This window comes from Typopeltis vanoorti, chromosome 10 (genome assembly GCF_054136105.1).
Source record: "Typopeltis vanoorti isolate ZY-2024b chromosome 10, IOZ_Tvanoo_1.0, whole genome shotgun sequence".
NCBI lineage: Eukaryota > Metazoa > Arthropoda > Arachnida > Uropygi > Thelyphonidae > Typopeltis > Typopeltis vanoorti.
In genome coordinates this window covers 110,473,143-110,486,440 of record NC_143558.1, presented here as the reverse complement: position 1 = coordinate 110,486,440, position 13,298 = coordinate 110,473,143, and the positions used below count along the sequence as shown (strand labels likewise).

Below are 13,298 nucleotides of genomic sequence, written 5' to 3'. Positions count from 1 at the left end.
TACCAATTAAGATCTCGCATGAATATTCAGATTTCAATGAAGTTAAAACATGACAATGTCGGTGAGCGAGTGAAAATTCCATGGATTCGGTTAGCCAAGCCAGATGTACATAAAATAAGATATAATATATATGATACATTAAGATATTAATGCATCATATAATATATAATAAGAAATGTTAATAATCTCGACTTCTGTCTACTTGTTGCTATATATATATATAATTGTGCACTTCATAGGAATATGTATTTTTATTTGTGGGAGAGAGAGAGAGAGAGAGAGAGAGCGTTACATTTCTAACATAATTATATACTTGACTTCGTTCATTGACCGTAACAATAGTTATTGAGTTATCTCTGATAGTACTAATAATATTCTAGAGAAATATTGCCTTTAATAATTTAAAGGATTTTACTAAAATTAGGGTTTTAATCTGTTGAAGTTCAATAATACAACTGAAGTCATGTTAAATGGAATGATCTCCTTAGTTTCAACTCTTCTTTTCCATAGTTATCTACTGTCCTATTGTTCCACACACATACACATTAATTGATGGAATAAAGACCTTCTCCACTATTCCACTTCAAATCCCCAGTCACTGGTCCTGTACATGATTCAACAAAAAAGGGTGATGTTCACTCAAAAAAGTCTGCATTTTATAAGTGGTCGAGAAAAATAACTACAATTTCACATTCAGGTTACACTGTGGCTCATCAAAACGGTAAACAAATCGAAATCTGATTTTAAAAGGGCAAAAATTCAGCAAACCTGCCATTGCTCCAACGGAAGTTAAGCCTGCTGGTCTCACCAAAGGCACCTTGTGTACATTCTTGATTCTATCTCTTTTTACACCTAGGACGATCATTATTCCTCTTTGCAGAGTTTTTCGTAATTCGGAGTATCACCGACAAGAGTTTGTACTTTTTTATTTTTACATGGGATATTTTTTCATCCTATATAAATAGAATATTTTGTCATACATAACGTTTTGATTATGACAGCACACTGCATTACTGTTTTTCATTTTGCAACATAGGATGCTTCATCATATCGGGTTTCAAGAATTTCAATAATCGTTATCTTAGTCTAGTAAAATGCATTGTTATCAAATTATTCGTCTTATTTCTAACAAGAAAATGCTCGGTTCACGTTTCCTTACCTTTTGATAATACTTAAATCTCAGAAAAGACAAATTTCTCTTCCGTTTAATTTTCTGGACTTTTCAGACAAAAAGCATCTCATTCATAGTTTCCTCAGTTTCCAAAAACTTTGGATTCTTTTCCTGTTCAAGACCAATCTTAACTACTTTGAGATATCTATTAAATCTTCGGGATAATGAACAATAAACCTTCCCAAAGTGCTCTACACTATCCAGAAAAGAGCAATTTCGTTTATAGTAAACCTTTCCTTGAAAACTGATCAATAACTTTTTCTTATACCTTGTTTATGAGTGGGACATTACTTCGACAAGGTTAGTATCATTCCTCCATTGTCCTTTAAGGATATTAAAAAAGTGAGCAGTTTCTGGTAATCATCTATGCTTAATTCACTTTCAAACGTACCAAAGCGACTCCTTTATCATCCTTCTGTTTCATTTTATCTACTTTTTGTTCAGTTGAACACACACGCACACACATAGACGGAATGAAAGTATTTAGGGAGATTAGTTTCTCCTGAAACTACCTTTAGATCTTCAAGAAATATTCAGTAGGATCCGTCTTTCTCTCGAAAATAGCAGAGGTTGATATGTTATGAACCCACATGATTGTAAACCGTATACTATAAGCGCGCCATGTGTGAGAAGGCAGTTAGTAAGATAAAAACAATCCGTTGACGTTACTGAGACAATTGTGATCTTATAAGGCTTAGGGGAAACCGATATTGAGAATGCTGTTTCGAAGAAATAGGGCAAATGAAATGAAAAAAGGCAGAGAAGTTGGTTTGAAGTTGGAACGTACTTAGATGTTGAAAAGCAGGTGTTCAATCGCTTCAGCTTGGAATTCTCACTTGAAAAGTTAAATTTTCTGTTATCATTTGAAGCGTCTTTATTTTATGAAAATATTGAGTTTAAAGTGATTATCTCAACAAGAAAGAAACTTCGGAAATGCGCAAAGAGGAAGGCCCTGAGTTACACAATGATGTGCGACAGTATAAAAACTATTTTAGTAAAATGCAGTCAGTACCTATCCCTAGATCTATTCATATCAGCGCAATGATATTTGCTTTCTTTAAATATTCATGGATACACAACCATGATTGGAAGTAAATTCCGCAATCCTCGCTCACAGATTAGCCGATCATTTCCTACCTAAAAAGAGCGAAGGGATTTTGTTTAAGAATTTCACCTTTGTTCAAAACTTGATAATAATAAAACAGTTCAGTTTCGAATGTTGAACAGTTTGATATTAAACATTCGAAACCTTTTTTTATTAAGTAAATCAGTCCGCTTACATAAAAAACAATAAAGTTACATACCTTTCTGTGCCCAGGAGCAATTGATGAGAACAGCGACAGCAATGATGCAGATGAAAACAGACTTCATTGTAATGCTATTTATTCACAATAATGAAATATTAAGGTAACCTCGCTTTATAATTGCATTAAAATATCATGAAAAAATAAAACATTTCCTGAGGTAGCTCACGATGTTTTAATTTCTTTATTCTATACACCGACATCAAACACTAATAATTGTTTTCGATAAACTGCAATATTCCCGATTTTACTATATAATTTCCACCTTCTCACACAAACCAGTTGGTAGAAATAATTTTATTTTTCTTACTATCTGTATTACATGTAAAGTGAATGACCTTTCTTTTCTCAAGAAACAGCAGTTCATTGATATTTCTTGTAATAATAATTAATTGGCAAAAAAAAAAAATTGTCTGTTATTACAGTATTTTCTGTTGCAGTGAAAAGTGAGCATTAAAATCTTCTCCTCTTGCCTTATTTTTTCCTTCTGTATTTCTTCCGAAGTATTATTGATACATTAAACGTCTATAATTCAACAAATTAACAATCCAAATTATATTAAGTGTAAAATAATAAATACAAGATATCAGAATAACTTGAATTAAAACTAATGTGTGTGTTATGTATACAGAAATGATTATGCTGGTTTCTCAGCAAATGGACTTCCTTCATGTACACTCTAATGCAGTGGCTCTTAACCTGGGCGCTGTGAATGCTGGACGGGGCACTGAGAGGGGGAAGATAAGCATTATAATACTACTAATATGATATAATAAAAGCAAAAAATTCCGTATTTTATCTACCATTCCTATTTATATTGTTTTTTTTTTTTTTTTGTCTACACTGTTCAGAATACTGCATGTCTGACAATACTGTTCAAATTTATTCGCTACTTATTTTTTTCGAATTTTTACATTGAAAGTTAAGTAATTGGGCCACTATTTGGTCTGCATTTTTCTACATTGATTAATTTGGGCTATTTTTAGCAGAATCTCCTAAACCCTCGATTGCAGTTGACATCTAACCCGCGGTATTGTGTGGCGCACTTCGTTGATATTGTGTAGCACTGTAGCTCATTAAAATGAGTGAAAAAAAGAAAGTGTCAATTCAAGTGGATATTTAAAATATGGAGTTATTCCGTCTATAAATAATGAGCAGTTACCAATGTACTTAATATGTGAAAAAACTTTCTCAAACGAAGGCCGTCAAGAATGATTAAGCATTTAAGAACAAAGCATCCAAATAAAGCAAAAAGGAATGTGGGGTACTTTCGCGAATTAAAGACTTAATTTAAAAATCGTCCTGTTGGTTACTTTCATAACCAACAAGAGAAGGGACTTGTTGTGTCTTACAAACTTTCAAAATTAATTACCAAATGTGGAAACCCACATAATATTGGCGAAAATCTCATCTTACCTGCTATAAATGAAGTTTTAGATATGATAATTGGCCCAGGTAAAAGTAATATGACGTCAGTTTCTTTCAGCAATTGTTCAGTATCAACAAAAATCGAAGAAACGGCAAAGGACATAGGAAAAAAAAACACTTCGTGATGATTTAAAAAACCATAGAATTTTCTTTGCAATTCGATGAGAGAACTTTGCGTGACGATGAAGCTTTATTAATGGCCTACGTGGTCGTTATATAAATACTAATGAAGAAATTATTGAAGAGTTTCTATTTGCTGAACAACTGAAAATTGACACAAAAGGTTCTAAAAATTTGAAGGTTGTTAAAGACTTTTTTGATGCTAAAACATTCCTCTCACAAATATTATTGCATGTGCAACTGATGGAGCACTAGCTATGATTGGTCGTTGCCGTGGATTTATAGCATATTTAAAAGAAGCAGCTCCAAATATCTTTACAATTCACTGCATTCTTCATAGTCAGCACTTAGTTGCAAAACATGTTAGCAGGTGCTGCATAAGACTTTGGATGATATTATTAAAGTAGTGAATAAAATAAAAGCCAATATTGAATACCCGTATTTTTAGAGAACTTTGCCATGAAAATGAAAACTTTGAGCGTCTTTTGCTTCATACTGAAGTTAGATGGCTCTCAAACGGAAACTGTCTACAACGCTTTAAATTCCAAAACAGTATCTCTACGATACTGTTTTGGAATTTCTTAATTCACGTGATGAGAACATGTATAATGTTCTAAAAGAGGAAAAGTTGATATAGCATGTATTTTCGATATTTTCACACAAATTCAATGAGGTTGACATCAAATTGCATGGAAGCAACATGAATCTTATTAAAGCAAAAGGAATTATTATCATCATCATCTGAGATCTCCAGGGAGTCAAGGACTCATCGAGGGAGGCTGTAAATTACCCATCCCAGCTATCATACCTTCCCGTAAATTCGTTTACACTAGATGCACTCACTACCCTTGACGGAAAATTATTCCATTCACTCACTGCTCTCTGAGAGAAAAACCTAGCTCTTACCCCTCCCTTGACTGAGACCAACCTTAACTTCCATGGATGCCCCCCGTGTTCTCTCCCCGCCTTCATATAACAAAACATTTCATCATTTGAAATGCTATAACACCCATTCAAAAGTTTATAGACCTCTGTCATATCACCCCGCTTTCTCCTGTTAACCAAAGTCTGTAATCCACATACTCGCAATCTGTCCTCATAATCTAAATCCCATAATCCGGATATAATCTTTGTAACTCTTCTTTTGCACCCTTTCCACAGCTTCTTTATCCCCTTGAAATCCGGAAGACCAAATCTGCGCAGAGTAATCCAAGTGTAGTCTTATCAAAGCCTTATAAAGAAGTTATATTTGCAACTTTTGCTATGTGACCTTTGAACTTTAAATTCTTATCCACCAATACACCAAGGTCCCTTGCTTCTTCAGTTTCTTGTAGCATAACCCCGCTAATATAATATGCCGCTGGATCTCTAATCACGCCAAAGTGCATACCTTTACGCTTACTAACATTAAAGTGACAGCCATTTTCGTTTGCCTAGATTTCCAGTCTACTCAAATCATTTTTAATTGCTGAATATCAGTAACATCCCTGATTGCCCTGCCAATCTTCGCATCATCAGAAAACAATTGCAAATCAGATGATAAAGTCATTGAAGTCATTAATGTATAGATTGAACAATAATGGCCCACGGACTGAACCCTGAGATACACCTTAAATCTGGCAGATTCACATCCATTGTATACCACTTTTTGATCTGTCTGTTAACCATCCCTTGATCCAAGTCAAGAGATTATGTTCCAATTCCATATTCACCAGTTTACGCAACAGCCTATCGTGTGGTATCCTATCAAATGCCGTAGAAAAATCCCACATTATCATAGTGTATCCATTCCCATTATCCAACTCGGCCTTAACGTTGTTATAAAATATGAGCAAATTGCTAAAACGTGACCTTCCTATCCCGTTTACTGTCCAAGACTTATATACAAAGGAAGGAGAGGGTCTGGAAAATGTGCCAAGATATGCACGTTTTATAGAACTAGAAAATATGTCAAGATGATCTAAGAAAATGTGTCCGTAAGACAGAGAGAGGGAGAGTATAGAATGATTGTCTACCCATTTCTGTATGCGAGTTCTTACTAACTTCTCTAAAATCTTCACTACCACACCAGAAATACTAATAGGTCGGTAGTTAGCCACATCAGTTTTTACACCACCCTTGTGCAATGCAACTGTATTACATTCCTTCCATACCTGTGGTATCATTCCTGAGCTGAGACTCATGTTACACAAATGTTATATTATAAATATATACTATAAATGCTTTTATCAGACAATTAATATTCTACAAGCAGAGTATTGCAAGACGAGATTTTCTGCAGTTCCGAAGTCTACAAATAATAGATGATTTAATATTAGATACAGATTTGGAATATTATTGTTCCCATCTTCTGACACTAAAAGAAGACTTGATCAGATTCAAAGACTTTCATGAGCTTAAACTTCCCGATTGGATTATAAATTCATCTCTTTCTGATGCTATTTCTGTTCATCCAAATTTGTGTGAAGAATTTATTGACTTAAAAAATGATTTTGAAGCTCAAGTACAGTTTCAAAAGCGTGGGTATGAAAGATTTTGGCCAAACATGCAATGCAATTATCATCAGCTTTGGCAAGAAAGAAAATTACTGCTCATTGCTTTCCTTCTTCATACTTGGTCTAGAAAGGATTCAGCGTCGTGTTGCAATTGTTAGCTAAGCAGTGAAATAGATCGCAAATAAGTGAAAGAGGAGACTTCATTTGTCGAACATTGAACGTGATATTGAAAAATTAACAAGATCTCATCAGGCTCAGGGTAGCCATTAATGATTGGCTTATTAAATACAGCAAGTTTACGTCTTTTTTTGAGTAAAAATTAATTTGTATCAGTCATTAATTTTTTATTAACTATCAGTTCAAATATGTTAATGGTAATTTAGGTTTGCCTAATAATATATTATAATTATCTTATTGAGTCATTAACCTAGTGTAAAATTGAGCAGGGGACGCCAGGCAAAAAAAAAGGTTAAGAACCAGTGCTCTAACATAATGGCATTCGCACGCATGCGTCTTCTTGTGTGGAAATCGCATCAGGCTTGTCTGTTAAAAATGTAGCCTCGTGAGTGAGCATAAAAAAATAAATAAATAAAATAACCTGATCAAAATTCGTACAAGCATCACTTTCCCTAAGTTTCGCGTTATTTAGTGTTAAGAAATTATTATCATTTCAAGCGAAATAATTAAAATGTGAACCGATTGACAAAGTTCAATTTTATTCATGTGCATTAAGAGTAACACGTACTTTTGTGGTACGTGTCACATTGATTTTGCGCACCAAGTTAATTACAATATCGCCAGAACAACAGTGGTGAAGTTATCAGAATCTATCACGAATCATCGAAATATTACGATTGGAATAATAGAAGAAAATTCTGCTACATGTCTGATAATGTTACGTGAACTACAATGTCATGAAATGACATTGTAGTTCGTAACATTATCAGACATTTCGAGATGAAAAATACCACAGGAAATGAATTCAGATGCTCTCTCTCTCTGTCTGTGAGAAAGAGAACATCTTCTCGAATCGCGTATCAAGAAATTCCATTAAGATGTAAACAGAGTTTATCTAGAAGACGCTTAATCGATTACTCTCATTATTTTAATGAGCACAGTTATTATTTTAGCAAACTGCTCGGGGATTATTACACTCACGCACATATTATCAAACTTTCGTAGAAATATAATGTTTATAAATTTTGAGCAAAGTTTCTGGTGTATTTAACCCTAAATCCACAACTAGTATTATTAATGTGCACCTTTCGTGAATAGGATTTACATGAAGGGAGAATACAAATTTTACACTATATAGTGTAAAATTTTTATTCTCCCTTCATGTAAATATATATTTCAAATATATATTTGAAACTGTACCTTTCTGATTTCATTGCAAAAAATGTTTGTCGTTGTACTAACAGTAATATTTTTGTTTGTAAAGGAATTATATTCAAATTTTTCTTCGTATTTCATCATAACATCAGCAAATGAATGAAGGTTTCTGGAACATGAAGTAACTTCAATATTAGCTAAACAGTAATATATGGGCAATTTTTATTTCATTTTATGGTATTTTTTGTCATACTACGATTGTTTTCATTTATATTGAGTGAAAAGGATATGTAATATTTCCTGTCTGGAAATCATACCTGAATCTTCACCGCACCTCCTCCTGGTCATTCAGATTTGAAAGTACAAATAAAGTTCATACTTAAGGTGACTACATTAGTGTTAGAAATGAAGTGAAAAAGAGAACACAATAGTGCTGCAAAGAACCATTTCATTTATTTTATTGAGAAATTAAACTCAATAAGAAAGAATGAACAATTATAGTATTGAATCATTACAAATTAGTGTTTTATCATTCATGCTTATATGCAATTTCCTGGGCATTTCTCAGGACAAACGCAGTTCCAACATCTATCTCTAATGAATCCTGACTGCCAGAAACATCCCCATACGCATTGCATTGTGCAGATCACACCTGTAACAGTATAATTATCGCAAGTGAAAGGACAGACTGTACCACAAGTATAATATTCGTGAGGCTTCTCGCATTCTAGAAAGAAAGAAAAATAAGGCTTTACGTTTTTACCTAAAAGAATGAAGTTCATAAAAGCGTTTTTCTATAAAGACATAAGTATCGATATAAGATATATATACAAATTATAACTGATATATGTCAATATAACATTTTTTATAAGGTAATATACAAAATATATATAAGTGATAACAAGGAGAAGATTCTCCATATAATCATTTAGAAGAGTGAAGAGAAAAAAATGAAAACAAGTTTCCTTAATTCAGATTTGGCAAACACCTTACTTACTGAAACAAGCTGACTTGCCGTAGATGAAATGGTGTCATGTTTTGGATAGGCAGTGTAAACTGAAAGAGAAATAGTGTTTTACTGAAAATTACTTCTTCCTTTCTGTTTTCATCAGCAGAAGCAACAGTTCATTTAAACATTTGCTGATCTAAACCAGTTTTGAGCAGCCTAAAAAAACTATATCAGCAGATTGCTTCTTAAGGTTTTGAAACATAGTGTGTGGGAACTGATATCACAATTATTAGACCAATCAAAATTAAACTAATTAAGAAAAATAAATTATTTTGTGTTATAAGTAAAGGAACGCATTATTTCGAATAATTAAACTTTGATGTAATCTTTCTCCACGTTGTAATCTGTGTTAAAACCGGTACATGTTCTACTATCCAAACTTCTATAAGTATTGAATTCTGATCTTAGTAAATTAAGCTTTGAGTTATCTGGTATATTCTTTTGCAATGTCTTTATTTCATGAAATAATTAGTGACTGTCAGGTGGTACGTGTAAAACGATGAATATTTGATTATACTTAGTTCAACATAACCAAAAGAATCAAACTAATATAAATAAATATAGGGTACTTCTGGATTTATTTAAATGAGGACAGTGAAATTTGTAATCATTAATCATTCTGGGAGATGTGATTTGAAAACGTTTCGCTGTTACTGCTGAAGTGTATACGATTGGGTGAGGTTCATCATTCCAGCAGTTATTATCATTCATACTCAGCAAGTTTACAAATGGCTGTTGCGAGATTCATCTGTTACCAATTTAAATCTGTTTGACATAATCTGTTTCTGCCTTACTTAAGGAAAATTTGGGAATTTTATTATGTTAATTGCATAATTGGGTGTAATAGATATTCGAGACAAACGGGTAAAAGAATATGATTCCCTCTTTGGAATCTTTGCGTAGCAGTAGTGAAGAATAAATTAATGTAGTAAGTAAGTATGCCCTCGGAAAATTGAACGTTTTTAAAAGTATTTAACAGTATCTGTATTCTCATAGACGTGCTGTTAAATATTTTGAGTTGGTGTATTTTAAAATACTGGAATCCAGAAGAGTTGATCGTTATCTGAAAATACAGTTTTTGTTTGCAATTTTAGCTTTTGTAGAGACATTAAAAGATCATGCAGTTTAAAATACTTAACGTTTAGCTTGCATGTCTACATCAGAGAGCAAAATGTTATTAAAGTAATATTACTTACCGTTTTCCGCCCAGCAAGACGTGAAAATAACAGCAGCAACAGCGATGTAGATGAAAACGGACTTCATTTTAATGCTGACAATTTTTCACAATAAAAGTTTTTAACAATTAAAAAAAAATCATTTTAGACTTGCATTGAGAAATAGTGACTATAGCTACAAGATATAAACAACAAATCACTAACAGCTTATTTTCTAGCAAAATAAGTTATTAAACAAAATGACCTACAATATGAGATAACAGAAGAACTTACTTCGAACGACGCGTTATCAAAAAGGAATAATGGTATTTACTGAACAAACAATCTATTTTTACAACTTACTGCAATGACAAGCACGAGCATGCGTATTTGTGTGATGCTGAAATAATATGACTCATCTAGTACATGCTCGTGCTTGTCATTGCAGTAAGTTAAGGTCTAGTCCCGTTTTGTCAGCATTAATTTATATTGTACATACTAGCGTACTCAATAAATGAACAAAAGCGAATGCCAGCACAGGAAACCCGCATCCTGTTGCGCACAGAAATGCACAGAAAAAGAGAGGGCTATTGTGAAACTAACATGCTAATGATCTTGACATTTTGATTCCCATGAACGAATATGTAACGATGTACTGCCCCTCACGAAAAGATTCAGTTGCGCATGCGTCTAGCAGGCGGCACAGAAGAATAGCTAGTTTACGTCGTCGAGAAAGAATATGCAGTCCACTACTTTGAAACATATTCTCCGGAATGAAAATACCGAATGTCTTGGAAGACGATGTGACAGCTTAATCTTCAACTGATTATTTCTTTATGAAATTTCTTGATATCTCGAATGGGTTACGAATCTAGATATGTCTTTAAAAGTTTCATCTAAATTTGTAACCCCCATTTTTTTTTTATTTATTTCAGGTTTGCAATTTTCATGCACTTATTTTTTCTTCATCCATGTGTTTTTTGGCTGTCCCAAACGCCATATATGTTTACTGTATGCAATATACATTATTTTAGAAGGGATGGATACAAAAAAAAAAAAAAAGGAGTAATACAAAAATAATATGATGATTTTGGTTGCCATTTCCTGATGCGCATGAAAAAAGAAGAAAGAATGCAAGAAATCAACTACAGAAAAGGGTATTAAAAAATAGACGAAAACATGATCATTCAACAAAAAATAAGGTTCGTGAAATTCGAGGACAGTGCATCTAGACGATATTTCGTGACTTATTTCGTAGGATATTCCTATCAGTGACCTCCTTCGAAACGAGTCTATTATTCATAATGTAAAGCAGTACTACATCTCCTAGGAGCTGTGTGTTTTTACATTATGAGAAAATATCAAGAATAGTGAGGAAACTTGCTCAACCTTTGCAACGAGTTGCCGTGGTGTGGCACTACCAAGCGTCACGTACGCTTGGATCCGCCTACAGTTCGTCGGCATGAAACGTTCAGATCGTAGTTTTCGATCGTAGTTTCGCTTACTGGCTGAAAAACAATGAGGGATTTTTATCCCCTTAACTTATCAACCTCGCCAGAAAAAATAGCCGGTTTGGCTTTTCTTCTGAGTCTATTATTTGTCATATTTCTGATTTGATTAGATCTTTCAATTTCGATCTTCAAAGGCATTTCCAGAACTCGATTATCTTCAATATCTGCAATATTTGTTGTCATTTTTGTTTCACACAAACCTGCGTTGCTAATCTTTCATTTTCTTTTTCTGCTAAAACATTCTTGAAAATTAATCTTTGTTTTTTCTTCAAAAATCAGCATATTTTCATTTTTCAGATGGATCTATCGTTGAATTATCTGTTATGCTCGCTAATTTTCTTAAATATTTTGACATCCGTAGTGTGTAATATATATTAAGATGATTTGCTACAGTAGTGCAATCGCAAAGATGAAATTGAGTGACAATTGTCGTTTGCCTGGAAAATACCAAGAAATCTTTATAAGGAGCTTCAAGCGAAGCGAGCTAGCATATTTAATGTATATTTAGCAAGGTTTCGCTTATGTTAAGTGATTTCTTTTATTGCACGAAAGAGATAAACCAGCCAAAGAACACAGTTCTCATATACTTCAAATGATACACGGGCCTCACACAATAGAGATTATTTGCTTCTCTAATTCCAAGTAAACGAATCTAGATTCGATTAACTGGTTAATTTAATTTATAGGCCCATCTCTTATTGCATATCTTAAAATCAGTTTCAACACTGCCACACTGGAATTATATCTTTTCGTATAAAGTTATTCAACTGGCTAACCCCCAAATTGTTTGCATTAATTCTGTTATCTATTTCCAAATCTAATTTGCTATCTTAACTAAAATCTCTGCCTAAACATTGGAAATGAGTGCTGCCGTTGTATGAAATAGCTGAAAAGAATCGCTATTCTGTATCTGTAGTGTTAATTATCTGTAGTGACTACAGATAATTAACTTTTATATTTTCGATCATTATTTTCATCGTTTGTCTTTTCATTGTTAGCCATATCACGTTTTCACAGCAATTATGCAATTCGACTAAGGCCCATGAAGACATGTCACATATTGACTATAAAGAGGATTGCCATTGGCTAAAGAGCTAAGATTTTTCCTCTGTTTCTCCCACCCGCTCTGCAGTGACGCAGTTGGAAGAACGAAGGGACATTTCGCGTTCTACTGGAATGAGAAAAGCATAAGATTAATCCTGTACTCTTAAACTGCATCATAGTGAATAACATAGCTCCACCGAAAGTCGACTTTATCTTATTCAGTTGAATTCACTGAACTTGGGGAATTGTCGAAACCTCATTACCGTTTTGTAGAACTTTTTTCAGAACTTCAATTCTGTCAAGAAATCTCCTTCAGTATTTTATAAACGTAGGCAATTATAATTAAATGCTTTTTAATTAATAGTCTGCAGTCTGTCCTTCAGTTAGAAAGGCCTTGGTTTAAATCCTGCGTAGAGAGCCAAGAATCTTTTTAAGGACGTCGTTTCAACTTAAGGCGAGTTGGCCGATCTCAATAAAGTGGCGAGGACTTTTCCCGCAAGAAAGAGAAACCAGAGGACACACACAATTAGCAAACATAGCAGTTTCTGTGGAGAGGAGTAAATGAATATCAGCACATTAATTAGGTTTTAAAGACGCCCGGTTACTCTGCTATGGGAGACACCATCAAGCCTGACACATATATGGGAAGATGAGATGATTTGATGTTGATATTTGTTTTTAAATTATAAATACTGATAAGTATTTAAAGGTAGATACATTATTCAAGGGG

The 13,298-nt window shown here is 33.5% G+C and overlaps 1 protein-coding gene across 2 annotated transcripts; it reads right to left on the bottom strand.

Moving 5' to 3' along the window:
- Nucleotides 1-8,292: 8,292 nt before the first annotated feature.
- Nucleotides 8,293-10,312, bottom strand: LOC150102683 (chymotrypsin inhibitor-like). 2 transcript variants are annotated; one of them, XM_090399644.1, is made up of 3 exons: nt 10,056-10,312; nt 8,848-8,906; nt 8,359-8,577 (listed from the first exon to the last, which is right to left on the bottom strand). In XM_090399644.1, the coding sequence occupies exons 1-3, from the start codon at nt 10,120-10,122 to the stop codon at nt 8,497-8,499; spliced, it is 207 nt and encodes a 68-aa protein (XP_090255770.1). In that variant the 5' UTR covers nt 10,123-10,312; the 3' UTR covers nt 8,359-8,496. The 2 variants fall into 2 exon arrangements, with proteins under 2 accessions (XP_090255769.1, XP_090255770.1); XM_090399643.1 differs by lacking the exon at nt 8,848-8,906 and having other exon boundaries at nt 8,293-8,577.
- Nucleotides 10,313-13,298: the final 2,986 nt, after the last annotated feature.